Source organism: Corylus avellana, chromosome 10 (assembly GCF_965113065.1).
Source record: "Corylus avellana chromosome 10, dhCorAvel1.hap1.2, whole genome shotgun sequence".
Taxonomy (NCBI): domain Eukaryota; kingdom Viridiplantae; phylum Streptophyta; class Magnoliopsida; order Fagales; family Betulaceae; genus Corylus; species Corylus avellana.
Window position 1 is genome coordinate 16,774,554 of NC_142499.1, and position 26,536 is coordinate 16,801,089.

The 26,536-nt window shown below is 35.8% G+C and overlaps 3 protein-coding genes and 1 pseudogene across 6 annotated transcripts; 3 read left to right on the forward strand and 1 right to left on the reverse strand.

The window, feature by feature from the left end:
* Positions 1 to 260: 260 nt before the first annotated feature.
* On the forward strand, positions 261 to 6,438 carry LOC132162026 (synaptotagmin-3-like). Of its 3 annotated transcripts, none has more exons than XM_088511189.1 (12): positions 261 to 383; positions 1,214 to 1,312; positions 1,433 to 1,483; positions 1,590 to 1,713; positions 2,098 to 2,216; positions 2,538 to 2,639; positions 2,760 to 2,834; positions 3,824 to 3,900; positions 4,464 to 4,713; positions 5,241 to 5,612; positions 5,976 to 6,104; positions 6,198 to 6,438. In XM_088511189.1, the coding sequence occupies exons 1-12, from the start codon at positions 261 to 263 to the stop codon at positions 6,324 to 6,326; spliced, it is 1,650 nt and encodes a 549-aa protein (XP_088367315.1). In that variant the 3' UTR covers positions 6,327 to 6,438. The 3 variants fall into 3 exon arrangements, with proteins under 3 accessions (XP_088367315.1, XP_059428254.2, XP_088367316.1); XM_059572271.2 differs by having other exon boundaries at positions 261 to 374; XM_088511190.1 differs by having other exon boundaries at positions 261 to 368.
* Positions 6,439 to 8,647: 2,209 nt separating this feature from the next.
* On the forward strand, positions 8,648 to 11,613 carry LOC132192120 (RNA-binding (RRM/RBD/RNP motifs) family protein). The gene is made up of 5 exons (XM_059607346.2): positions 8,648 to 9,109; positions 9,307 to 9,408; positions 9,867 to 10,160; positions 11,082 to 11,188; positions 11,371 to 11,613. The coding sequence occupies exons 1-4, from the start codon at positions 8,747 to 8,749 to the stop codon at positions 11,151 to 11,153; spliced, it is 831 nt and encodes a 276-aa protein (XP_059463329.2). The 5' UTR covers positions 8,648 to 8,746; the 3' UTR covers positions 11,154 to 11,188; positions 11,371 to 11,613.
* Positions 11,614 to 15,019: 3,406 nt separating this feature from the next.
* LOC132162304 (ferritin-like catalase Nec2 pseudogene) lies at positions 15,020 to 16,328 on the reverse strand (annotated as a pseudogene).
* Positions 16,329 to 18,734: 2,406 nt separating this feature from the next.
* Positions 18,735 to 26,330, forward strand: LOC132192174 (protein CNGC15b). Of its 2 annotated transcripts, none has more exons than XM_059607426.2 (10): positions 18,735 to 18,973; positions 19,261 to 19,331; positions 19,770 to 19,838; positions 20,051 to 20,588; positions 20,910 to 21,122; positions 22,866 to 23,158; positions 23,450 to 23,561; positions 23,911 to 24,147; positions 25,051 to 25,255; positions 25,498 to 26,330. In XM_059607426.2, exons 3-10 carry the CDS (start codon positions 19,810 to 19,812, stop codon positions 25,992 to 25,994), a joined length of 2,124 nt encoding a protein of 707 aa, XP_059463409.1. In that variant the 5' UTR covers positions 18,735 to 18,973; positions 19,261 to 19,331; positions 19,770 to 19,809; the 3' UTR covers positions 25,995 to 26,330. The 2 variants fall into 2 exon arrangements, with proteins under 2 accessions (XP_059463409.1, XP_059463410.1); XM_059607427.1 differs by lacking the exon at positions 18,735 to 18,973 and adding an exon at positions 19,006 to 19,166.
* The last annotated feature ends 206 nt before the right edge of the window (positions 26,331 to 26,536 follow it).

Here is a 26,536-nt window from a genome sequence, read left to right on the forward strand (position 1 = left end):
ACGCTTGCCATGAAGTTTCAACTTCCGCATCTACGTGGGCCAATCACATTGTTACAGCACCAGACAACTGAGGGCATATCCGTCACTTTCAATGCAGAAAAACGTACTACGTGGATTGTGCAACGAGACGCTGTCTTGGCAGTTTCTTTCGAAGCAATACGCATTACGTTTCCGATGTCAATTTCTTGCCTTCATTTTCTGTTCTTCTTCCTTCTACATCATTTCTTGCATTTTCTCACGCATGTTTGGGATCAGAGAAAATGGGATTTTTGGGGACTTTACTGGGAATCATTGGTTTTGGAATTGGAATCCCAGTCGGTCTTTTACTGGGATTTTTCCTATTCATATACGTCGAGCCAGGTGATGATGTGAAGGTAATGCCTGTAATCCTATTTCTCTTCCTTCTTCTTTTCATTTTTTATTAATCTAAATGTAATAAAATTGATATATAATAGTGACACTATCAATTAGAATATAAAATAATTAATGGGTTAAATTTACAATTAGTGCTGCTTCTTATTGGTGTTTGCTTTTTTGTTTCAGAGAACCAGAATGTGTATTGTGTCGTGCCATTTCAATAATAATAATAAAAATATTGGATAAAGATGGTGTTATTTATTATGCACTCAACATGTTTAATTAATTTAGTAGCAAGTTAATTTGTTTACACACAACTTTGACATGGCCAACATCACCAGGGTGACACTATGCTGCATCTCTCTGTAGTAGGTCTTAATTGTACGTTGTTTTTGGTTCACTATTCAAAAAGTTGTTCGAATGTTTTGGTCAATTTTTCATGTACTATTTTTTGTGAGAGGTAACGACTGGGGACTTGTTATCATGCTCTAGTTAAGGCCTGAAGGTGAAACCATGAAGGCAGTAATGAATTATATATACATTGTTTATTTATTTTTTAATCAAATTAAGTCTTTTGGTGATTGAAAAGAAAAAAGATAAATGTTTTCCAAGCATGGATTAGAGTGGGTGCTGGATAATTTAACTTATATTTTCACTCTAGTTTTATCTGTCATTACATAATCACTACCATACTCATTCATACATAACAGCATGATAACATTTGTAATATGAAATTTTGTGAAATTTGCCCCTTTACGTACGAGAAAATCTCTCATAAACTTCAATAGTTTGTGCATGATGAATCCCACATTCTTTTGAAGAAGATTTTTAATTTCATTTTAACCACCATTTGCAGGAACCAATTATTAGACCACTTCATGAATTTGACACAAGCTCTTTGCTTGATATTTTGCCCGAGATTCCCCTGTGGGTGAAGCATCCTGATTACGATCGAGTTGGTTCTAAGCTCTTTTCCCTTCTTATTTTATGTTTAATAGTTTACATTTTAAGTTATGTTCTTCATCCTTTTTATTAAAGTGTCATTACATTTGTTTAAATTTGTATTAATATGCAGATTGATTGGTGGAACAAGTCGATTTCTTATATTTGGCCTTACCTTGATAAGGTGATAAGAATTTAAGGGATACTAATAAATTTTCTGAAAAAATTAATTACTGGGGCAATGTAACTTATAATTTAGTAATAATTTCCCTTAATGATTGAGTTTTCAGGCAATATGTGGTATTATAAGAAGCAATACCGAGCCTTTGTTTGCAGAGTACATTGGCAAGTTTCAGATAACTTCAGTAGAGTTCAAGAGCTTGAGTCTTGGAACTCTTCCCCCTTCAATTCATGGCAAGTATAACTCCAAATGAATTGAAGTTTCATCTAACTTAATTCACAATAATTTAATCTTTGAGTTCCTAGTGCAATCATTTAATTTCTGTTCTAAAATTTTAAAGCCTAGAAGTCTAAAAGAAGATGATTTAAAAGGTAATTTGCTCACAGTTAGAATGTTATTTAGGCACAATATATAGTTTTTTGATAAGTATTTAGGCACAATATATAAATGTAGAAGCCTGAGAAAGTAAGTATACTTGTCTGGTAAGCTGCAACTCTAAGAAACTGTACCAATTGCGTAACAATAGATAAGCAAATATCTTTTCTTGCAACAACATGTGCCAGACCATCTAGTTTGGAATTTACTTTATTGTGGGATCTTATTCATCAAAGTGGCAGGTATCAAAGTGCAAGAAACTCATGAGAAAGAACTGGTATTCGAGCCTGTGGTTAGATGGGCTGGAAATCCCAACATAACTCTAGTGTTGAAATTATTGTCACTTCAAATTACTTTACAGGTGAGAAGATTTCTCAGACCATATCCTAATTGAAATAATTTAATCAGGATTTGGGAACTGTGAGAATAGACTTACTTCCATTGAGATTTTACACGTGTCCTTTTCATAGACTTGCATAAGTCAACTTCCTTTTTTAAAAATTGAAATACGATGAGGAAAGTTCAATATCTTGCTCATCGACTTCTGATGACAGTAGTTTGTTGTTTAGTTGATGAAGCATTAAACGAGATGGAAATTGGTATTAAATAATACCACTCTTGTTGTGGGTTTAAAATGCCAAAGTATTGTTTATTGAAAAGTAGTTCATGCTTGTTTTCTCAGTTGGTGGATATACAAATATTTGCAGCACCACGCATAGTTCTGAAGCCTCTTGTGCCAACATTCCCATGCTTTGCCAGCATAGCAGTGTCTTTGATGGAGAAGGTAAATGGTTATGCAAATTTGATAAGAGTCTGCAGAGTCTAGAAGTAATGTTGTGAATCCATGTTTCCTGAGTTATGAGTCTCATGTAATTACAATGACAAGTATATTATATATGTCCAGCCATATATAGACTTTGGACTAAATTTACTGGGAGGGGATATTATGGCAATTCCTGGTCTGTATCAATATGTTCAGGTGCTCTCTCTCTCTCTCTCTCTGATTTGGTATCAGCCATTAAATTTTATATGCTAGTGTAATATATATATATGTGATTAGATGAGCTCTTTTTTTTTTTTTTTTTTTTTTCCCAACTGCACAATCATTTTTTATTCTGTAACAATTGTAAGATAGGCTTCATTTTACGTATTCTTCCATAAAATGATATAATTATAATTATTTAGATTATCGTGAGGATTAGTTTGACCTTTTGAGGCAAAACAGTTAACATGATTAATTATATACTTAGAATAGATTAAAGTACATGTTTAAACTAATAATTCAAACTTAACCCTACAAAACACTCGAGTCCTATCTACCTGTCTTAATCCTTTTGTATATTCAGTTGACTTTTAGTATGGTTTCTATTGCATTATGAGGAATTAAAGACAGTTATAATTTTTTATTGTTTGTATCCTTTCACAAGAAAGCCATGTTAAGTACTTGCTTGGCCGCAAAATAGTGGGGAAAGAGAGCATTTCTTGAATGGATTTTACATATGACAATGATGAGAACTGATTGAAGAGACTGACTACCTTACTTTATTTTTGTAACCTTATGAACCAAAATGTAGATCAAAATGTCAAAAACATAGCTGTCCATCAGCTCTCTTCCACTGTTCCACATATGAACATTTTTTTAAAATGTATTCTGATAGACAATGGTGATGGATATCCAATCTATTGTGACATAAGAGGAGGGCAAAAACAAGTTGCATTCGTTAAAATCTGAGTTGGATGAGAGAATGTGTGCACTCTCATATTTAGGCGGAAAATTATGCATCCTGCCAAGGAGTGTTTTATTGGATTACATTTGAATGTTTTATTTGTAAATATGAAGTGAACATATATTTAAATTTTTAGCAGTCTTCAACTCTAAAATTGAAATATTACAATTATGATTACGATAAAAATGTAGCTCCTTTTTTTTATAGTACTTGACTGTAATTGTTTCTCTGTTGCTAGCAGGAGACCATAAGAAAACAAATTGCTAGCCTCTACCTCTGGCCCCAAACTTTTGAAATACCGATTCTTGATGGTTCAATGTAAGTTTATATATGACACCATATCATTAAGGATGTCTAACATTCAGTATGATCAAGGAAAACACTCTTAGATAAGGTCTATTTGGGTTTGTAATTTCAAAAAGTGCAATTTAAAAATAACGATTTTAAAATGTACAATTTGAAAACGTGATTTTTAAAGACTCAGTTAAGCATATGGAAAAATCACAATTTGGCCTTTAAAATCGCAGTTTAGCCTTTAAAATTATGCGTTTTAAAAAAAGTACTTCCTTACCTATGATTTGAAAAAAGTGATTTTGTTTAAAATCACACTTTTTGTCTATAAAATCGCAATGCCAAATGCACCTTGAAATTCAATGACAGTATTTCTATATAGAAGTTATGTACCGGGTACTTTTGAGTTTTAGAATTATGTGACAATAGAAAGTCTTTAAAGTGAAAGGCTAAAAATTGCTGCAATGTGATTCCATATAGGTTCTTGACTACTTTGCAGATCCAGATTTGGTTGAGTAAATTTTGTGTAGGGCTTGTTACATTTAGCAGAAAACATCAGTATATTATCTATTATTTTTTTACTTCAATAGAGTGGCCATGAAGAAGCCGGTTGGCATACTACACGTGAAGGTTGTACGGGCACTCAAACTCTTGAAGATGGACCTTTTGGGAACCTCTGATCCTTATGTTAAACTCACCTTAAGTGGGGAGAGGCTTCCGGCAAAGAAAACATCTATTAAGATGAAGAACTTGAACCCTGAGTGGAATGAGGACTTCAAGCTTACAGTAAAGGACCCTGAATCTCAAGTTCTTCAGTTGCATGTCTATGACTGGGAGAAGGTTTTGTATTTTTTTCACTACTAATAATTCATTGCCTGAATATCTACATTTGTAGTCGCTTATAAATGCCACAAACATATACTTTTACTGATTTTAAGTTGGTACTATGGAAGAATCAACTAGAAATATTTACAGCATTTCATTATATTAAAGATCCTGTAAGGAAAAGTTGCGGAGAACTCTTTTTATTCTTGGTGGAGCTTAATTTTTAGTTTAGAACTACTAATCTCCTGTTAATCTTGAAGAAAATGGGTTTTGTTATTTTTTATTTTTTTATCTGACAAGTGTTTTTCAGAAAATAAGTTCAGTAAACTAGCATCATATTTGATATTTAACTTATTAGCATATATAGTACCTTTGCATAAAAATCATGTGCACCTTATACAGAATCATCTATGAATTTGTTTTCTCATATTTTAAAAGCTTTTATATACTACAAATTGGGATTCAGTATTAGCTAAAACTGTGTCCGCTACTAAATACGGAGGGATTGCAAGTTAAGATATACTTATATGTTGGGTTTACAGGTTGGGATACATGACAAGTTGGGAATGCAAGTAGTTCCATTGAGGTTGCTTACCCCACATGAGACAAAAGGATTTACACTTAATTTGGTCAAGAATACAAACCCTAATGATTCTCAAAATAATAAATCGAGGGGGAAACTTGTGGTGGAGTTGACATTTAAGCCTTTTAAAGAGGACAATGAACGATTTAGTGGACCTTTAAATGGGTATGGATCAAAGGCAAATATAGTTGGCATGGTATCAGATGACATGTCTTTGCACAGAGCTGGTTTGCTTCTCGTTTTGCTCCAAGGCGCTGAAGATGTTGAGGGGAAGCATCACAACAACCCTTATGCTCTGCTCACTTTTGGAGGAGAACGGAAGAAAACCAAGGTTAGTGTAATTTTTTTTAATGAATAAACTTCTTTTACTAATCAACAAGCATATTACAACAATACTCTCCAATAAACCCAACAACTTTCACTCAAACAACTATTCACACCAAAAAATAAACTCTGCAGAAGCACAAAAAACACCTATTCTTCTGCAGAAACTATCACTCTTCTTTCCTATGTTAAAGGGTCAGTATTATCTTGAACACTCTTAACTGTTAATCTAAAAAAAAATGTATTAGTTTCTTAGTTGCACTTTTATATGTGAGATTAGAAGATATTTATGAACCCCCTTCTCTTAAATTACAGTATATATAGATAAACTTTTGGTGTGCCCTTCTGATTTAGTTATTCTTATGTCTAGCTAATCAAGAAAACCCGGGATCCATGTTGGAATGAAGAGTTCCAATTTTTGCTTGAAGAGGCTCCTTTAGAGGAGAAGATTCATATTGAGATCATGAGCAAGCACAAAGGCTTTGGTTTGCGACGAAAGGTTGTTGGGTCATTATCTTTTCATGATTCTTGTTAATCTGCCTTGTTTGTGTATAGATATGCTTGCAATTTCTGAATTGTATAATTGTTTCAGGAATCATTGGGGCATGTGGATATCAATCTGAACGACGTAGTATATAATGGACGCATCAATGAAAAGTACAATCTGATCAATTCAAGAAATGGAGTCATACATGTTGAAATACGTTGGAAGGTGATATGATCAGAGGTGCCAACACTGTATATACTTCAGGATCTTACATTCTTTTGTTTATAAATATATATATATACATAACATTAATGGAGTATAAAGAAATTTTACTTGTGTGATTTGTTCAGATCGTTTTGTCTTGTTTATCTTTGTTCATGTAAGACACGATGATCAGACAAGTTTTGATATGTGTAATCTCAATCATTTCAATGTTGCTGAAGCAGATTTTCTTTGTCACAAGATCTTTTATTTGTCTAAAGGCCTTATTATTTTTCTAAGTACTTTGTCTGAGTTGTTTGTGGCTGACACCATGATTTTCTGAGCACATATGACAAATTTCTAGGCCTGGTCTTAGCTGGAGCCTGGAGAATGGAGATGTAACATGGTCCCATTTAAAAAGCCTAGGCCTTGATTTACACGGGTTGGTTTGTGTTTTAAAATCTCTATTGATCTTCTATGTTAGCAATTAATATTAAGAAGCTTAATTTGTAAAATATGGATTAGGATGGAGATGGACAATTTCATGGTTAAGATTTTGTTTTATTATATTTAATTGTGTATATGTTGTCACTTGATAAATATGTTGAGTGCTTTAAAAATATTGAAAGACTTGACATTGTGTTTACATCTCTCTCTCTTCAGTATTATTATATATAAGAGATCTCATTATATAGAGGCCAAAGGAGAAGAGCTCCTTGTATCTTGGCAATGTGGGACAAGAGGAGAGGCTTTTATACAAGCCGATGGCCAAAGCCTCTCCTCACTTGGGCAATGTGGAACAACCTACATATTATCTCTAACATTACATGTAGATTCGTGCACCCGTGAAGATCAAGGAATTAAACTCATTATAGACTCACTCCAAAAACCCATTTAATTCATGGATTCGAAGAAGTCACATCAATGGCTTACATTTCTATAAATGTGAGCATTTCGTCTGGACATCAACGAACGAGTCTGTGAACGGAGCTTCCTGTATTGGTTTTCTTGAGCATTTTTCAACCCAAATCCTAAGTACAAATCGATTCAATACCACAAATTATAAAAGGTACTTATTTTTAACATCAAATAGACCAATAAAAAAAAAAAAAAAAAAACCCTAACATACAGAAAAGACCCTGCTTCGACCTATTTCAGAAAATATTCATACTGTATATCTTTCTTGAACGTGAATTTAGAAACAAGTTTATCTATTATTATTATTATTATTAATTAATTAAAAAAAAAAACCAAAATTACAAAGGAGGGTCATTGCCACAACTAATCCTAAGCGAAAAAAGAAAATGGGAGTCATTGAGAATGCTTCCAAACACCGAGTGAGAAGCAACCTATTTAGCAACTGAATGTATCCAAGAATTGACACATTTTAAGACCTTTAAAGCGGTCCAAAAACAAAACAAGTAGAGTTGGAAGTGATAGTCTTTTAATAATAGGGACACAAGGCTAATTAGTGAAAAAGTGACCTTGATTGAGAGCCAAAATAGAAACAAGTTTTAACTTCAAACGACAAGTTTTTTTGTTTTTTGGTTTTTTTTAAGTACATTACAAACTAGAAAAACTACAACAAACAAACATAAGATAAAGCGAATGGTCCTTTCTGCTAACAATCCTAGAAGAATTGAAAGGGGAAGAGGAAAAGAGAATGTTGCCAGAGTGAGATCTGGCTGCGGCCCAACGTGCCAAATAGTGGGCACAGAAGTTTGCACTTCGGTTAACCTTTCTAATTTCCCAAGAGAAAGCAAAGGGAATAGACTCTATAATATCAGGAATGACGGAGGGGATCCTCCAGTCTTGAGAAGAATCTGGCTGACGGAGAGCTAGGATAACCACTTCAGAATCTCCTTCGAGAATAAAGCGATCAAGGCTAAGCGAATATGCTAAGGCAACGAGAAGTTGTAGGCTTAAAATTCTGACCCATCTTTGCTTTGTCCAAAAATCAATAAAGTCACTATGGGCTGCCTGTCATCTGTTGGGAGCTGATTGGGCTTCAAGCTGAAGTCAAGAAGCCCATGGGCCCACTGGGTAAGTCCATAGGCCCTCATCCTCTTATCCATTTGTCAGTAAAATATCTCCCTCCTTTTGTCCTCTACTTTCATAATTTAATTCCTTCTTCTATTTTCCAGATACCAATCCCTCGTCTTGTGGCCAACGAGAACCTAAACTACGTGCCTCCTGGATAGGCCTTTCAAATTGGACGGTCACGATCTCATATAATTTCCCAGTCCCACTGCACTCACCGGGCATTCCGTAATATTTTCTCAATCCGAGGGGCATTTGTATCGAAAACCTAATGGGATATTTCTCACTCTCCCCCATAAATATATATCTTTTAGGTTATCGCCCAGCGTCGTCTCCCTTTCTTAAAACACACTCTCAACACTCTCCGCCTTCCTCTCAACCTTATCTGTTGCAAAGAGCGCAACCGGAAAACCATGTCTACCACAGCGTCTTCTCTAGCCCTCCCGTCGCTCACCCACAAAACCGTTTTCCTCTGCAATCCCAAACCCACTTCGCTTTCTCTCTTCTCGCTCTCCCTTTCTCCTCTCAGGCTTCACTGCAAGCCCATTTCCGTTTCTGCTTCGTTTCTTCACTCTGCGCCGGCCCTGTCCTCTCGGTTCGTCCGGAACGTTTCCGTTTCGTCTGAGTACGACCAAGAAGAGGAGCTCTTGAGCGATAGAGACCAAGTCAGATTCTCTCCTGACCTTAAACTCTTTGTGGGTAATCTTCCTTTCAATGTGGACAGTGCTCAGCTCGCCGGGTTGTTCGAAAGCGCTGGAAATGTCGAAATGGTCGAGGTGGGTTTTCCCCCACTCTGTCTGTGTAAAAGATGGGTTTTTTTTTTTTTTGGTTGTAGGATTTAGTGGTTTGCCTTTTTTATTTTGGGACAAAAATTTTTCTTGGAAACATATGATATTTTTTTTTGTTCTGTAGAAATGCTGAAAGATAAGAAAATCGATTGGTTGGATATGCTGAAAGTTTTTGTTATTGGCAGGTGATTTATGACAAGACGACTGGAAGAAGCAGAGGATTTGGATTTGTTACCATGTCTACGGCTGAGGAGGTTGAAGCTGCTGCTCAACAGTTCAATGGCTATGTAAGCACATCATGTTCTATGTACTTGAATCTTGATTTGATAATACCTTCTCTTTCTTTATGGCCCTGCTACTTTGACAATATGGCTTGCTATAGTTATTTTTATGTACAATTAAAAGAAAAGAAACTCACGACTTCTCTTATTCTATTATGTACTTTTCCTGGTGTATCAACTCCTAATTATTATTTTTAACTGGTTGTAAGCTCAAAAAAGTTCCTGTGCCCCAAAATATTGGTTGTGGAGAGTTTAATTAGAATTTGTAACCTGGTCAAGTTTGGTTAAGGGGAAAATGATTCAGTTTGAAGCTTGTTAAGTGGGGGGCAGGTATTGAGATAGAATTTTGATTGTCGTAATTGCTTCGTATTCAAGTTTTTAGTTTTCTTAGTATGGTTTATTCTTCTTGAGCACTGGCTTAATATGTTTATTGCTTCTGAACAAAACTTCATGACATTTGGCAGGAACTTGAGGGAAGGTCATTGAGGGTAAATTCTGGGCCTCCTCCACCTAGAAGGGAGGAATCCTCCTTTAGAAGTCCTAGAGGTGGGGGAGGTTCTTCCAACCGTGTTCATGTGGGCAACCTCGCATGGGGTGTTGATGATTTGGCACTTGAGAATTTGTTTAGTGAGCAAGGAAAGGTTGTGGAAGCGAGGGTGGTTTATGATAGGGAGAGTGGTAGGTCAAGAGGTTTTGGTTTTGTAACCTACAATTCTGCTGAAGAGGTCAACAATGCTATTGAATCCTTGGATGGTGTTGTAAGTATAATATTACTTTCTGTCTTTATGATGTCATATTATGAGCGAATATGTTTTTAGATGTATGTGCGTGTGTTTGTTTTATTTTTGAGTAGCTTGATACAACTAGAAGTCTCATGAAAATAATGAATTGATCATAACCTCCAGTATCACCTTTGAGGTGTTTGGTCCATTCTTATTCAACATCTATCACATTATTAATCAACATCATCATCTACAAATTAATTAGTTTGTGGCCAGTATCAACTTTCTGATAACTTTCCCTTTTGTCATCTGGTTGATGGTTATATTGGGCACACAATTAGTCATACTGTATATAAAAATTTTGTCTGGTGATTACATTTTCTGAGTCTCATTAATGTTTAGTCTCCGGGCCAATTTGGAAAAATCATTAAATTCATGTTATATGCTTGTAAATGTTAAAAAAAAAAAAAAAGATTTCTCATGAATTGTGATGCGGTATATCTTTTGCTATCGGTCTGACACTTTTATCCTGGTCAGGTTTATAAAAGCTCTTGCGTCATCAATATAGATATAGCCACTAATGTTGATTGGTATATTAATCAGAGTATGTAAACTAGTTTGTTGAATGTGTGTCGTGGCTGTTTGCACTACATTATACATTGATCTGATTATAAGGTACATTTTCAAGGTAATATGTTTACATGTGTAATATGTATGTATATATTCCTCTAAAGTGAAGCTCTCTTAGAGTTTGAAGACATTTTTACACATCATTTTAATAGTTTAAGACGTATTAATTTCATGATGCTAAATATATTTTGTGGGTGTGAGGTCTCATTTTTAGCCAAATGATTTGTTATTGGTGGTTGCAGCCATGCAGTGTCACAGTGACTTGTCACCTTGTTTACCATCTTGTTTTCAACTATATTTACGAATCTTGTTTCCCCTTTGTTGTAGGACTTGAATGGCAGAGCTCTACGAGTCAGTGCAGCGGAAGCCAGGGAATCTAGGCCAAGACGTCAATTTTGAGTTTTGGATGTCCTTGACCAACAAAAGACAATTGGGTATAATTCTTCACAGATTGTAATATAGTTTGGGTTTTTTTGTTTTTGTTTGTTTTTTTGAAATTATTGGTTTGCTTTTTGGATGTCCTGGTTATGCAGTTGCTGTATTTTTTTTTTTATTTTTTTTATTTATTTTTTTTTATTTTTTTAACCTTAAAATCTGCTCATCTATGATGTTCCAGGGACCTTGGAGCTGCACAAGCTGGAACTTGTTGCTGTCCATGAAGAATTTTCAAAAAACTAGAGTTTGCACTACTACTGTATTTCTGGGCCTAGAGACGGACAGGAGGAGCTGCTGATAAATGCATTCTGAAAGATTATTAGTTGTGTATGTTTTGAATACCATAATCCAGATTCGAAACTGATGTGTTACCCATCTTTTGGTAGATCTAGTGCATGAGTAATTTAATTGTTTTTTTCTTCTATTTTGCTTTCCCGAATATGCTTGAGATGGATTTTATAATGTAGAATGAATTGGAGGTAACGAGTTACCAGGTTAATCCTTAGGCTGGGTTTTACCAAATAAGTGAAGACTTGGAAAGATTCTTCTTTCTTCTTCGGTGGAAGAGCACAAAGATGTGTAGGACAAAGAATTCTGAACCTCCGATCTTTGTGTTTAAACAAAACCAAAAGCCCCATTTACGAGGATGTTGCCCAATCAAATACTTGTTCTCATAAGCCTTTGAAACGTAGGTGATTTGAATAAGAGAAAATATTGTGGACTCTTAAAATAATGAGCGGGCTATAGATGCTTTAAAAAAAATTGTGAGACTTACATGTCTCTATTTTATATCAAGGGACTTTATACTTGTAGCTGGAGTGAGAAAAATCAAAGATAGAAGGAAATACTGTTGTGGAGACCCCATCCATCTGCTTTGCTAATGCCCTTCTCCAGAGGCCTGGTGGGAACTGATCCTAGCCTGCATTCTCTCATCTTCTCTGCATTCTCCAGGGTTCAGCTTTGGTGCATTCCGAGGAAGGCAAACCATAGAGGGCCATTAGCTAGTACAATACGGATTACAATTTACAAGGAAGGCAAACCAACAAGCTCATTGGCTTGTTCGTTGGGCAGACTCTTCTCTCTTGTCAGGCGATTTTGTTACAAATTTGAAATTTTGGATTGAATTTGCTCTTATAAAGTTAGGGTATTCAAGAGCTTATATGCACATTATTAAGATTGCACTTAAGCTATGTGAAACACTTAGAATCGTAAAATACTACCATATTTTTGAATCTAACGTCCATATGACATAATATAGAATGGAAACGTACTAAATTCTTATTGGCTTTATACAAGCTGTGCAAGCGAATGTGAAACTACTAGAATGGAAGCTCACACTCTCACCTATCCAATAAACAGTCGACCCAAATACAACTTACTTGAAACACACGTTTATAATAATCCTATACGGAAAGCAACGTATAATAAAAATTAGGGAAAAAAAAACAATTCATTAAAGGGTAGTAGAATTCATGAAAATTGCCTACGAAACAACGCAACATAAAATGATATTTAGCCTATATAAGGCCAGTAGGAGGTTAAACTCAGGTATGCTCTTATGCCCTAATTTTTATTTATCTCTTTCACCTATATACTTTACTGACTTAAACATTACAAGTGGTGCCACCGCCCTCCCCCATTTGTTGCACGCTACTCTGACATTTGCTTGTCTTGCAAGAATCTGGGATCGATGACTAAGCTTGGGTGGTCATTGGTTTATTTTCCGCATCAACATACCCTATCTCATAGGTTGCCCCCTTTGTGACCTAAACTTATGACGTAGTGCCTAACTCTAATACCAAATGTTATAAATTTTGGGTAGAACTCGCTCTTAAAAACCAGATTATAAGAAAAATGTGTCCAAAAATTTATATACACATGATTAAAATTACACTTAAGCCATTTGAGACACTAAAGGATCGTAAGTGATTCTCCCTAGTATCCACTTCTGATGAAGTTTTATACCTTCCCGGCTTCTCTTTTGTAATTTGAATGAAAAAAAAAAAAACACTAAAAAAAAAGACAATAAGATTACGATATCTAATTTTATGTTTCTTATTGGTCGACGTCCTCTTAGTGTAATTGGAGTAGGGAAGGTGGCAATATTGGTTGAACAAGTGGGTTCTATTTCTATATATCTACCCCCAACATAATGAATATCTTGGCTCTAACCAGACAAAGCTTCTTCCATATGGCGGCCAAATGTTTGGCAAAAAGTGCTTTATTCGCTAGTAATGGCTACATGGTGATGGCAGTTGTTCGTCGGAGTTAATACAGCTGTAAAATGACGGTGGAAGCAAGATCATGATTTCGTCTGACCATGTCCTTGTCAACCTACTGGCAAAAGCAGAGCCTTCGTCAAGATCGTGACTTTCCAAGCAATCCCTACCACATTTGTTGCTCTGATGGCTAGGAATTCTGAGATTGCCTATCCAAACAGGTTGGTGAACTACTTGAGACTTGTTCAGGTAAATGAGTCTCATGAAAGCTTTGTTATATTTACTGCTTAAATTCTTAACAATTCAATCAGCAAAACTGTGAGAAAACAGTGGGAAATGACCATTTAACTTGTGATGCAGAATTACCACCGAAAACTTTTGTGAAGTTTTATTCTAAAGTCTTGAAAATACAATTACATCATATCACTTCTTATACATACACAATGAACAGACTAAATACATGGTAACCATACAAGAATATAATTCAGTTGATCCTTTCCATATGGTGCGAATTTCTCAGCTTCAATACTTTCCTTCCAAGGATGCTTTGACAGTGAGCTGGATATATGGTTGGTTGGGGAATTCTCGTGATTCTGTCCGGTGTGCATCTAGGATCTCTTGCGTTGCTTGGATTATATGCTGCATAGGAGGTCAAGGCTGCTGATGCTGCTGATTTGATATTGTCTTGAGAATCCTCAGTTGCACTCTTTGCTGATCTTGCCATATATACATTAACAACCACAAGTCTCAAATCAAATTGAGTCTCTGCGAACTAGAATATGAAGAAAAACTAAATAAATAGGTGTATTTTAGGTTTTTTTATATTGGAAGAGGTGGTAAAACTAAAATAACAAAAAAAATAATTAAATGGGGATACAAATATAATTTTGGGGGGACAAAAGTATTAGGGGGAACTCCGCCCCCCCCTCCCCCACCCACACACACATCACCCCTCGGTCCGCCCCCTGATTGTCACATTAGTTTATAAATAATTTTGTCGTAAAACTTTTTAGTACTATCCCCAATACTTTCGAGTGTTTTTTTATAAGAGAAACTTCACTTAATTTCTTTGAAGTTTCATCATTTTGAGAAAACAAAATAAAAGATATATATATATATATATATATATATAAAGAAAGAGAGAGAGAGAGATTGGTAGGTAGGAGGTTCCTAGGCTTTTGTCGTCATGTGTTGAATGACCACTTAAATAAACAAAACTTTCCACATCCATCTAGCTCATGTCATGTGAATGGTGTGAGTTGGATATGATAAAATGGGTGTGAAAAATATAATGGTCAATTAACCATATTAATTGCACGTACATTTAGGTGAAAAAATAAATTTGTTGATCCAAACAAGACACAATATTACAAAGCCCGCATCCCTTGCTCAAATTGATGACTTATGTAATAGCTTTCAACATTAAAAGTAGTTTCCAAGACAAACACTTGGAAAATTATTCCAAACCTTTATGAATACACATGTCAATGTTGTGTAAGATATTTTCGTTTTTCGATGGCTCATGGCATTTTACAAAAGCTAGTACCATAGATTTTATTGTAATATACATCCATCCACCTATCAATTTATTGGTACACCACAATACCATAATTAACATTGCAAGCTTCGAGTAGAGAGGCTCTTAAGCTTTTGGAAGAAAGCTTCTTGCAATGTTCCGCCTCCACCATTAGGATAAAACCCGCCAGGTTTATACTCACTGCCACTTCCATATATTATTCTCAAGATTTCCGGCGGTGTCCGAGCATATGAACGGGAGTTAGAATCGGCGGAGAGGACATTGCTGTGCGTACGATTTTCCGCTGCAAGAGAGATAGGTACTTTTACACCTTCATCTTTGTTGCCACACATGCCTAGCTTGTTTCTGAGCCAAGAGATTCTGTTCGTAAACGTAGCTACAATCATGTTATATGGCAACACCTTCTCGTCAGCTCTCTCGTATAGCAATGTTCTTATAACCGCATCCTGTCCAGATTCCACGCCCAAAAGCGACGCCACCAACTACAAATAAGGAGTATTGATTAGTTACAGGGTGATACTTGCATGGTTGAAAAAAAATTATTTAAGCTTTAAGGATAAATAGTAATTTAGGTCTAGATAGGTAAGCCACACAAGGACTGTCTCATAATTGTTTGCCTCATCAATCACTACCATTCTTCATCACTTAGAATATAATCAAATAATTAAATCAATTGTTTTTTTATTAGCTTAAGCTTTTCCTAATTTAATAGGATTGGTATAGGTTCTTACGCTTCGAGAAGTTTCTTTGGTAAGGCTTGGAATGGTGCCAACATAACCCACGAGTCCTACGTAAGGGATCGCATAAGATGCTAAGAGATCGTGGACTGAGTCCAAGTAAGGGTTGAATGGAGGGTTCAATTTAAAACCAACTGCTTTGTCAAATAGGTTTGCAAAACTCTGAGGGCTAAGATCCAATTGCGCCCTCGGAATTCCTCCTATTTATGTTATTATAGCCCTGAAAAATTGTTGTCAATTTATTAAATATTGTTTATGCGCCAAAAATTAAAGAAAAATGGAGGTAAATACGAGTAAGTAAATGAAAATAAATAAATAAATTTTTTTCTTTTCTATAGGACCTGAGATGACCAACTTCCTGATATGCGAATTCCTCAATGATCCGGCCAACTATAGGGTCAAGATTGGCCTTCTTAGCACCGATGGGAGGCGGACCACCGCCAGCAAAAGTCGGAGCAATGGTGTCAAGTCCTCTACCAAGTGCACCATACAGGAAAAACTCAGCTTCAAGGAATTCAAGGTTGAAAGCAAATTGAATCCGATCAGTATCATCGGCTACAATTGGCCCACAATTGGGAGAACCTGTCACTTGGTTTAGTGTCAATGAAATAAGAAAGATAAAGACAATGAAGAAAATGCAGGCCATTGTTTATAAAGTCTAGAGAATGCAGCTTCGGTGAGTACGTGCATGATTAAGGCATGCATTACGAGCTTATATATATAGAGAAGAATTGTTAGGGATTATATTAGGGTGAATGAGATATGTTTAGTATTTGAGTTGAAATTATTATTGGAATTAGACTATTCAATATCAGCATTGGGATTAATTAGGAGTTTTTAGATATATCAATTTAGGTGTCATCCTATATATTGTATTCTATTTAAATATCATTTTGAGAAAGTATCTATGAATATATTGTATTCTCCCTCCCTAAGTTGCATTTTTGGGTCTCTCCTACCCTAAATGAGCTATTGCGGTGTTCTACTACCCAAAAAGTGGACAATTCTTTTTAATTTGGGGGAAGATTACACATTATTGCATTACACACAACAAATACTAAAAAAAGTAAGATAATAATAATAATAATAATCTAACATGAATTCCTAAAAGCTTCTAAAAGCTACCATCTAGAAGAAGAAGAAAAATCAAATAAGAATTAAAATTTTATTCATAGCTTCAAAGAATCAACATGCAAAACCTAATTACTGAACTTGGATATGAAATACAATAGGTCCAAATTCACCATCCGAGAGTATTATAGAATGATTCCTACATAAATACAAAGCTAATGTGGAGATTATTGACAGTTTATTTTATTTCTCTATTAACCAAAAGAAAAATCTGTTGGACTAGTAAATATTGAAATGAAAAAAACATTACAAACTAATCATATCAAGATATTATATATTTGAAATAAAAAGAAAAAATCAGTTAACTTCTAATTAACGTGAGGTGAAACAATTATTATATTTGAGAGAAATTGAAACATGGTGTGTGTTTGGTGAATGACTTGATGTGCGATTGAAGGGCATTCTTCTTATTTATATTGATCCAATAATGATATACATTTTTTTATGAGTTCAGTAAGGAAAAGAAAAAAATAAAAATAAAAAACACAAATAGACAAAACTCAAAGAGTTGGAAAAGTACGCATATTCCCTTTAAACTTCAACTCAATTGAAAATATCTTTCTTTAAATTTTTATTTGAGGCAATGTCACTCCAAAGGCCAGTAAAAAGACAAAGATGACAATGCAGATTTTTCAATAAGTTAAAAATACCCCTATAAAAATTATTGTTGTAAAACAAAATTTTTTATTTTTATTTTTAGAAAATCAAAATTTCTGTTCTTTTTTTTTTTTTTAGGAGAAAATATATTTTACCCCATGAACTATCTACCAATTTGCACTTTTAACCTCAATGTTTAAAAAGTGACACTTTATCACCCCAAACTTCCAAATTATTGTAATTCGACAATTCTAACTTTTTTTTTTTTTTTTTTGGTTTTTTTTTTTTCAAAATGCCTCAATTCCAAGTTTAAAATAAAATAAAATAAAAAATTTAAAAATTAAGGAGTGGCCGGCCATCCCAGTTGGGCTTGGGGTTTAGAGAATGTACATATACTTTTTTTAAAGTTGAAATTGAAAATCAAAAAGTGTACTTTCCTTCCTCTGGTTTTTATACAAGGTAAAATTCATTTTCTAAACATGTGATTCAAAAAATGATACCATCTATCAAAGGTTTACTCCATTACATTCATCACTAGAGCTATTTTCAGGTTGGCCCAAACTAGTGGACCCAACGTTCTAACCTACACTGACGGGGTTAGATTGGGTAAATTCCACCACTCGTCGGTTAGCTAGTAGCAAATCTTGAATTCCGATATGGCCAAGCTCATAAACCTGACTTTAACGAACATATATAATTATATTACACTAAAAATTATATTATTTTATACTATGCGCACCTTTGAACAAGAAATATTTTACTTGTGCTTAATGCTCTTAGCTCTCGGAATTTCGCCAGAATGTTTGAACAAGTAGTTGATTTCCCTTAGCTAAGATGTTCACAGCTATAAGACTAAGAAGCTAATTAATTAGAATAAATAAATAAATTGTTTTGTTTTAAGCTTAAGAGTGTTCCAGAAAAATGCTGGCCTCAAAAGTCAAGTGGCTAACGTTCACCCACGAGTCACCTTCCTACCGGCAACCTTAATTATGAAGCAGAAAACGAGAAAGTTCTGAAGCGGAGCACCGATGAACCCATTTCCCACGTGAGAAAGTATAGCATAATAAATATGGCAACTGATTCAATAACTCTTTGCCATGCCCAGACAAGACAGAATAGGAATCATGATTCGTTTGTTGGTTAAACTCAACCATGGTCTAATTTTTATCGTTACTTTCGATGTTATATCTAGTTGTTACATTTTGTTTCATACGAAATCATTGATTACAATGACATCATTTGTAAATTTATGCAAATAATAACATTATTAAAAAAAAATCCCACAAAATAAGATAATTAGTCAAACTTTGTGCAGTCAGAGAGAGAGCCCCACCTCCAGCCATGATTTAGAAGACCCAACAGAAACAGAGTACCCTTTGTTTGGAAAAGGAACTCGCAAGTCGTAGGTGGAAGGCTCATGAAAGGGGAGGCCGGAGGCAAATCCACATGGAGTGGACTTTTGAGATCAAAGTCAACGGACAAAGTCCCATATCTTGTTTTTTCAAAATACGATTCCCTCATCTGTCGGGAAATGGTGCGACAAAGAAGTCATTAATTCAACAGGTCTTGCTACGCTAATTGGTCAAGATTCTTGATATCATGATATGGGTTCCTCTGAGCTGGAAATATAATACTCTTTTCTATCATTTACTTGCCGACTTGTTCTACGGTTTGGTAGCTGGTGTCATTTTCTGTTGATGCTAAAAAATGGAAATTCTTCAAACCCCACTATAAGCATATCAAAAATAAGAATAAAGTAGAATCCCATATACCTTCACCTGTATTTTTCTGTTTGTTTGTGCATATATATATAAGTTCCATGATCCTCACACTAGCTAACTTTTCCACAGAAACAGCCAGTGTCAAGTGTAAAATCTTTGGCTGAGAGATGGAGATAGAGAATTTTCAGCAAACCATGATTGTAAGTTTTTTCACGTCTGTCTTGTGGAATTGTTCTGTGGATTCTATGCCTGCAGCTTCATTATTGTCTTTTCTGTTCTTTGTAATTGCTTCTGGTTCTGGGGTAATTTTACCATTCCTCTGAAAAATGGGACAATTAGCGTTTTTTTCTTTTTTGGGTTCTATGAGATAGAAACGAAGACACTTATTGTCTGGCAACTTGTTAGCTAATGTGATGAAACATGGCACTTTTATACTAACTAAAAAAAAAAAACAGAAAAGAAAAAGAAAAGGAAAAAGAAGAAGACATGGTTCTTTTTTGTTTTACTTTTTTTTTTTCACATGATTCTTAGATGTACAGAAAAGTTGCTTGACTCATGCGGTTGAGTTCTGGAAGCCATAGTTTTGTGGTGATTAAAACTCTGATAAAGGAAGTAATGCGGGATTTTTTTCATGGCAGATCAAATCTACTCATTGAAGTCTTCTGGGTCTCAAATGCTATGGATTTTGGTAGATCAGGATCTGTAAGGTTTGTCTTCCAACTCCTCTAGCAAGGACCATGAAATTGAACTAATAATATATTATTTTGGTTCAATTTGTTGTTGTCCATAAATCTATTGTTGTATGTTATTGTGCTTCAATGCAAAATTTCTTGCTTCAACTCTAGGGAAATCAATTATCAAAATGTAGAGAATTTGCTACTGTTCATTCTTTGAAATTCATAATTCCTTGGAATTTCAGATTTCAAGATGATCTTGAAACTGCATACTGCACACCACCCAAAAATAGTCATTTCTTCAGGCAAAATTGTGGTAAAGAGACGCCTGATCTTTGCACAAAGAGGTCTGAGAAAGATGCAAGAGGCAAGTCCTTTGATGGAAGAGAACTTTCCAGAGTCTTCTCTGAGGATTATGATGTGGTGGATAAAATAATATTGGATCCCCGGGGGCCTGTTGTAAGCAAATGGAACAAAATCTTCTTACTGGCCTGTTTGATTTCTCTTTTCGTGGATCCCCTGTTTTTGTACTTACCAGTGGTTAAGGAAGAGATGTGCCTTGATGTTAATCTATCCCTTGAAGTATCCCTCACAGTAATTCGGTCACTGGTTGATGCATTTTACATTGTTCAGATTTTTGTTCGGTTTCGAACGGCTTATGTTGCTCCTTCCTCTCGAGTATTTGGGAGAGGAGAGCTTGTTATTGACCCTTCAAAGATCGCTTCAACATACCTTCGTCAAGAGTTTTGGCTTGACCTTATTGCTGCAGTACCCCTTCCACAGGTATGTAGGTAGTTATAGATATAGTTTATGTTTTCAATAATTATCAATAGGGATATTTTAATTCTGCTTCACCTGCTTGTTTAGTTTGAGTCTAGTTTAAAATCTGCACTTCTGCATAATTTAATTGCTCTAACTTCTCCTCGCTTTTTATACTCGCACGTGTATTCTCAACCCGTTTAGAAGGAGCATAGGCCTATTTGTTTGAAAAGGACATTATTAGTTAAACTTACAATATACAATGTCACAAGTTTTGAGAATGCACAGTAGATTCATTAGTCTCTGTTGTGAACTTGTGTCATTTTCACTTGCATGTTATGGCAGGTGATGCTTTGGGCTGCAATCCCATGTATTAGAGATTCGGAAATGACCCCTTCAAGTATTGTTCTTCGTTCCCTTATCATTTTCCAGTACCTTTCGAGGCTATATCTTATCTTTCCCCTCTCATATCAAATTGTCAAGGCCAATGGGGTTCTGATGGAAACAGCATGGGCTGGAGCAGCATATAATCTGATGCTGTATATGTTGGCAAGTCATGTAAGTTACTCTCAGGAATCAGTTTCTACACAGAAAATTGTGATGCATTCACTAAGTTTTTCTGTACATAGGAAAATATTTTCAATCTGCATTATCTAAAAGATTTATTCTACTAATACCTTATTTGAAACTGAATTTGGGATTTCTTTTGAGCTTGATTAGCTTGTATTTGTGATCGATTGAAATGGTCATTAAATCAAGCTACTTGTAATTCATTTTGTTTTTTTGGATGAATATTATTTTTTCACTCCAAACAAAGTATTACACAGAAACACTCCAGAAAGAGAGAAAAACCAAGCTGGAACGCAGTTGCTTAGCAACAAGACAAGACATATGCAAAAAGCAGTACAACCCACTATTCTAAACTCATAAACTAACTCTACTAAACAGAACCAGAAAAACAGCAAGAAAAACGAATCAAACCAACCAGACTGCAAAACAGCACAAAGACAACACATGAACACAGCAGCAAGTAGCACTAGTAGACCAGCTACTCAGCATTCAATCCTAATGCAAGATGGTCATGGGGATATCCAACTATCACAGATCTTGGAATTAACTTTTGAGTTCTTGAATTTCCCTTTACCTTTACCCACAATCCTGATACTAATCTCCCAGCAAATATGTTGAAGATTCAGCTCTTCAGAATTGAACCGATTACCAAACATGACATTATTTCTATGCTTCCAAATATTGTACACAGTAGCTCCCAAGCCAACTTGCACACAATACTAGCCAACTTTTTACCCTTCCAGGCCTTCAAATCTTCGCACAAGACTGCATCCCAATCAAAATGTAAAGGACTAACAGAGCATTTATGCATCACTTCTCTCCAAATTCGTTTACTTAACCCACAATCAAAGAACAAATTATCCCTACACTCGATAATGTTTTGGAAAAACAAGCATTTCACAACCTATCTCTAGAAGAAAGATTGTCCCGAATTGCCAGCCACAAGAAAAAGAGAATGCCTAGGTATAGCAAAAGGAAACCAAAGCAATTTGAACCAATCAACCTTAGGCAATTTCTCCCTAATAGCCTCCCAGGTCTCCTTACAAGAAAATTTCAGATTCTTAGATGGTGGCCAAAGGGAAGTATCTTGAGCACCAATTTCCACAAGAGACAAGCTGCTTTGGATGGCAACCAGCTCTACAGACCTACCAGTATCCAATTTCAATCCCCATCTTTAATCATAGTGGACAATTTTGCATCTATACGGCTCCTAGAGTCATAAATGACGCGAAATCCATATTTACCAAAGAGGATACCATCCGGATGCCATGCCTCCATCCACAGCGAAATAGAAGTCCCATTCCCTGCTTGGAATTTCAGGAAAAGCTTAGCTAACTCACCGAGTTTAAGAATTTTCCTCCAACTCCAAGAAGAATCTTGAGGAGCCAAAAACATCTCCCTTTGATCAGATTGGAATGAACCCAAGCACCCAAAGAGACCTTGATCTAGCAAACAAGGACCAAATTGGATAAAGAATGGCTGCCCTATTCCAATCAACCAATTTTATCAACCCTAAACCTCCTCCTCCTCCATCCTTAGGAACACAAAGAAAATCCCAAGCAACCTTCACTTTTGCTGAACTAAGCTCATTCCCATTCCACATGAACCTATTAAATTTCTGCTCAATGATTCTAATCACATCCTTGGGCAAAATGAAAATGAGTGTCCAATTAACTTGGCAAGCTACTTGTAATTTTGACTCCATTTTGTTCTTTCTGTTTCTTCGAAAAGGTTTTAGGATCTTGTTGGTACCTATTGTCTGTTCAACGACAAGAAGAATGCTGGAAGAAAGTTTGCAGTCTTCAACCCCAAGATTGCCAACATGGGCTATTTTACTGCCATCGAGCGAATAACCCTAGTAGAGCCGCTTGGTTGAAAACAAGCAATATCTCAACTTTATGTGGGGCAGGAAGTGACTTCTTTCAGTTTGGTATATATGGTGATGCATTGACTTTTAGAGTTGCAGCCACAAGTTTCTTGAACAAGTACTATTACTGTCTTTGGTGGGGCCTGAGAAATCTAAGGTAATTATCTTTTTTGCTGGACAACACCTTACAGGGTGAAACTGCAAACTGAGAGGATCAGTGCCAGTCAAGACGAGGAAAGTCCAACAACCTGATTTTTTGAAATTCTTAGGGTGAATTGGAGTTTGTTGAGTGATAGATTCATCTGAGATGCTATCAGAAACAAGATAGATTTATCTTTATGTGCTACAAATTGCAATATATAATGGTTTTATGTCTATTTGGTAAATCCTTGACTTACTATTTCGCCCTTTGCAAATGGAACTCACACTCCAGTACTTCATATTGCAGCTCTTTGGGACAGAATCTCTCCACAAGCACTTATATTGGAGAAATAAATTTTGCTGTTATCGTTGCGATTCTTGGATTGGTGCTTTTCGCTCTGCTTATAGGGAACATGCAGGTAAGTCCAGTTGCTGGAAAGGGGCCTCCAGGCCTTAGAAAATCATCTATAGAACATGATTTGTACCACTTAGGCGTCATAAGAGTTTCACAACTAGATAAATTTTTAGGTTTTCTCTGGGATATTCATACAAGTTCTTAGAAGATGCTATGTTCAAATTATTTCACGTTTTCTTTGATTTTCTGTTGAATCATTCCACAATAAGATTATTCACCGTCTTCTTTCACTTCTATGTTAAAACACTCATTAAGCTATAGAACTCATACTTCATGACATCATAATCACTTTTGGTTCCAAAATTATTAAAAAAACTCTTGCACCATTATGTTTTTTTTTTTAAAAAAAACAGACGTACCTCCAATCCACCACAGTGCGACTGGAAGAGTGGAGGATTAGGAGGACAGATACAGAACAATGGATGCATCACAGGCAGCTACCACATGGTTTGAAGCAGAGCGTGAGAAGGTATGATCAATACAGATGGGTTGCAACTCGGGGAGTTGATGAGGAAGCTATTCTTAAGGACCTTCCAATGGATCTTAGACGAGATATCAAACGCCACCTCTGTCTTGATCTAGTTCGACAAGTAAGCTTTTGTTTCTTTTATCTACTCCATTAATGAATCAATATTGTGTACTTCTAAACAAGTTAAGTGAACTCCTTGGATATGGTGTATTTTTCCTTGCTTCAGATAACACCTAAATGCCATACTAAATTTTTTGGATGAATGAAAATTTTCATAACAACACAGAATACAATGTCTCTCTAACAGAAACCTGCTAGACCTCCAGATGCTAACAAGCATCTTGTTACAACCAATGCCTCTTGCAACAATCTACACAACATATACAGAAGAAAATTTCAATCTTCTGGGATTAAAATTCTATATATCAACAAACTACAAACCCAATAAACAAAAGAAAACAAACCAGCTAAAACAACACAGGAACAAAAAACCTGTAGCCTTCTCATAGCTCCCCCCGCAGCAAAGCTGGCTACTTCTACAGAACTGCAAAGCTCCCAGCCTCAAAAACAATCCTGCCAGACCAACCAACAAACAACAACATGAATATAGAGACTCAAAACAAATCTGGTCCCCAAAGAATCAAAGCCAACCAGCTACAGGACAATTCAGCAGCAAACAAAAAACATCTCAAACCAGAATTATTAGAGAAATACCCCAATTAGAATATAGGGCAACAGTCTCTATACTTCCTTTAAACTTCCCCTTACTCAGCATGCAAGTCGTCACCGCCCAAGAGATTTTCTGTAGGAGTTTTTCTTCAGAACACAAACTATTACCAAACTTCACATCATTTCAAAATCTCCAAAGATTATACACAGTGGATCCCCAAGCTAGTTTGCAAACGGTAGCCATTAAATCCAGTTAAATGCCATACTATATAGCAATTATCATCAGAGTGGTCGCTTTTTCTCTTCCTTTTTTGTATATTGAACAATTTAACCATTAAATCTAATTCTGAAACAGGTATCACTTTTTGATCAGATGGATGATAGGATGCTAGACGCCATTTGTGAAAGGCTGAAACCTTCCCTATGTACTCCGGGCACTTGCCTAGTTCGTGAGGGTGATCCTGTAAATGAGATGCTTTTCATTGTCCGAGGCCACTTAGATTCTTACACCACCAATGGTGGCCGCACCGGGTTCTTCAATTCATGTCGCATTGGCCCAGGTTCTTAAATCACCGCTTATTCTCAAAGCTTAAACTAATATAAAAATGGTTAATTTAATCATTTAAATATTTTAAGACACCACCTCACGTGTGAGCTCAAACTTTTCACTTAATAAATGAGACACAACATGTGAAATATTTAATTGTAATGGGAGGTGAAATGATAGAGACAAGGTTCAACCTCCTTTGCTCTAATACAATTAAATGATTAATTTAATCATTTAATTAATATTCTAACACAGGTGACTTCTGTGGTGAGGAGTTGCTAACCTGGGCCTTAGACCCTCGTCCCAATGTTGTGCTTCCCTCATCTACACGCACAGTGGAAGCTATCACAGAAGTTGAAGCTTTTGCTCTCATTGCTGAGGACTTAAAGTTTGTAGCGGCCCAATTCCGAAGACTACACAGCAAGCAAATCAGACACACATTTAGGTTTCACTCGCACCAATGGAGGACATGGGCTGCTTGCTTTATACAAGCAGCTTGGTTTCGTTATAAGAGACGGAAAGAAGCAGCTGAGCTCAAGAAGATGGAAAGTCTAATGGCCTCTATGCCTGCATCTGCACTGGAACATAGTGCTTCATTGCCCTCGCGCAGCTCATCAGAGTTTACAACATATGCAGCAAGACTAGCAGCAAGCATTAGGAGAGGAGGAAGCAAGCGGTGTACATCGGAATTTGACATCCTAAGCTCATTACAGAAGCCGGTTGAACCCAATTTTACTGTTGAAGATAGATGAAGTCAAATCCTTGTAGCCTGGCAAGAGCTGAATCAGTGTATATATGTTTAGATATGTTTTATGTTAGCTTACTATTCTGCAGGTTAGAGCACTAAATTTATGCCAATGCTTCAGTACTTAAGCATTTCCATTGATTATTCTTATGTAGGTTTTATTGCTTAGGGATTGTTAGATTATTAAGAATATAGTCTTTTACGGTATTCTAGGTTCTGGTTTCTGATTTTTTATTGTAGTATTGGTAGTTTTGTGAAATGATACATATTGGTTGTAAAGACTATGATGCTGTATTACCCTTTTCCTTTTGCCGGGAGAGTAGAAAATATAGCTAGGTACAGATACAAGTCTTAGGTATAACTCATTGTTGAAAACAGGTTTGCAAGGAGAGTCTGCCAAGAGATTATACATATGGTTAAGATTGAACTTTACCGATTAGAATGCTTAGGTTTGTAACATACTACCACGTTTTGCAGCCGACATCTATGACTACTCACTCTATCGACATTGACCTGATAATCACTTTTTTATTTTCGACAGTCCAATCC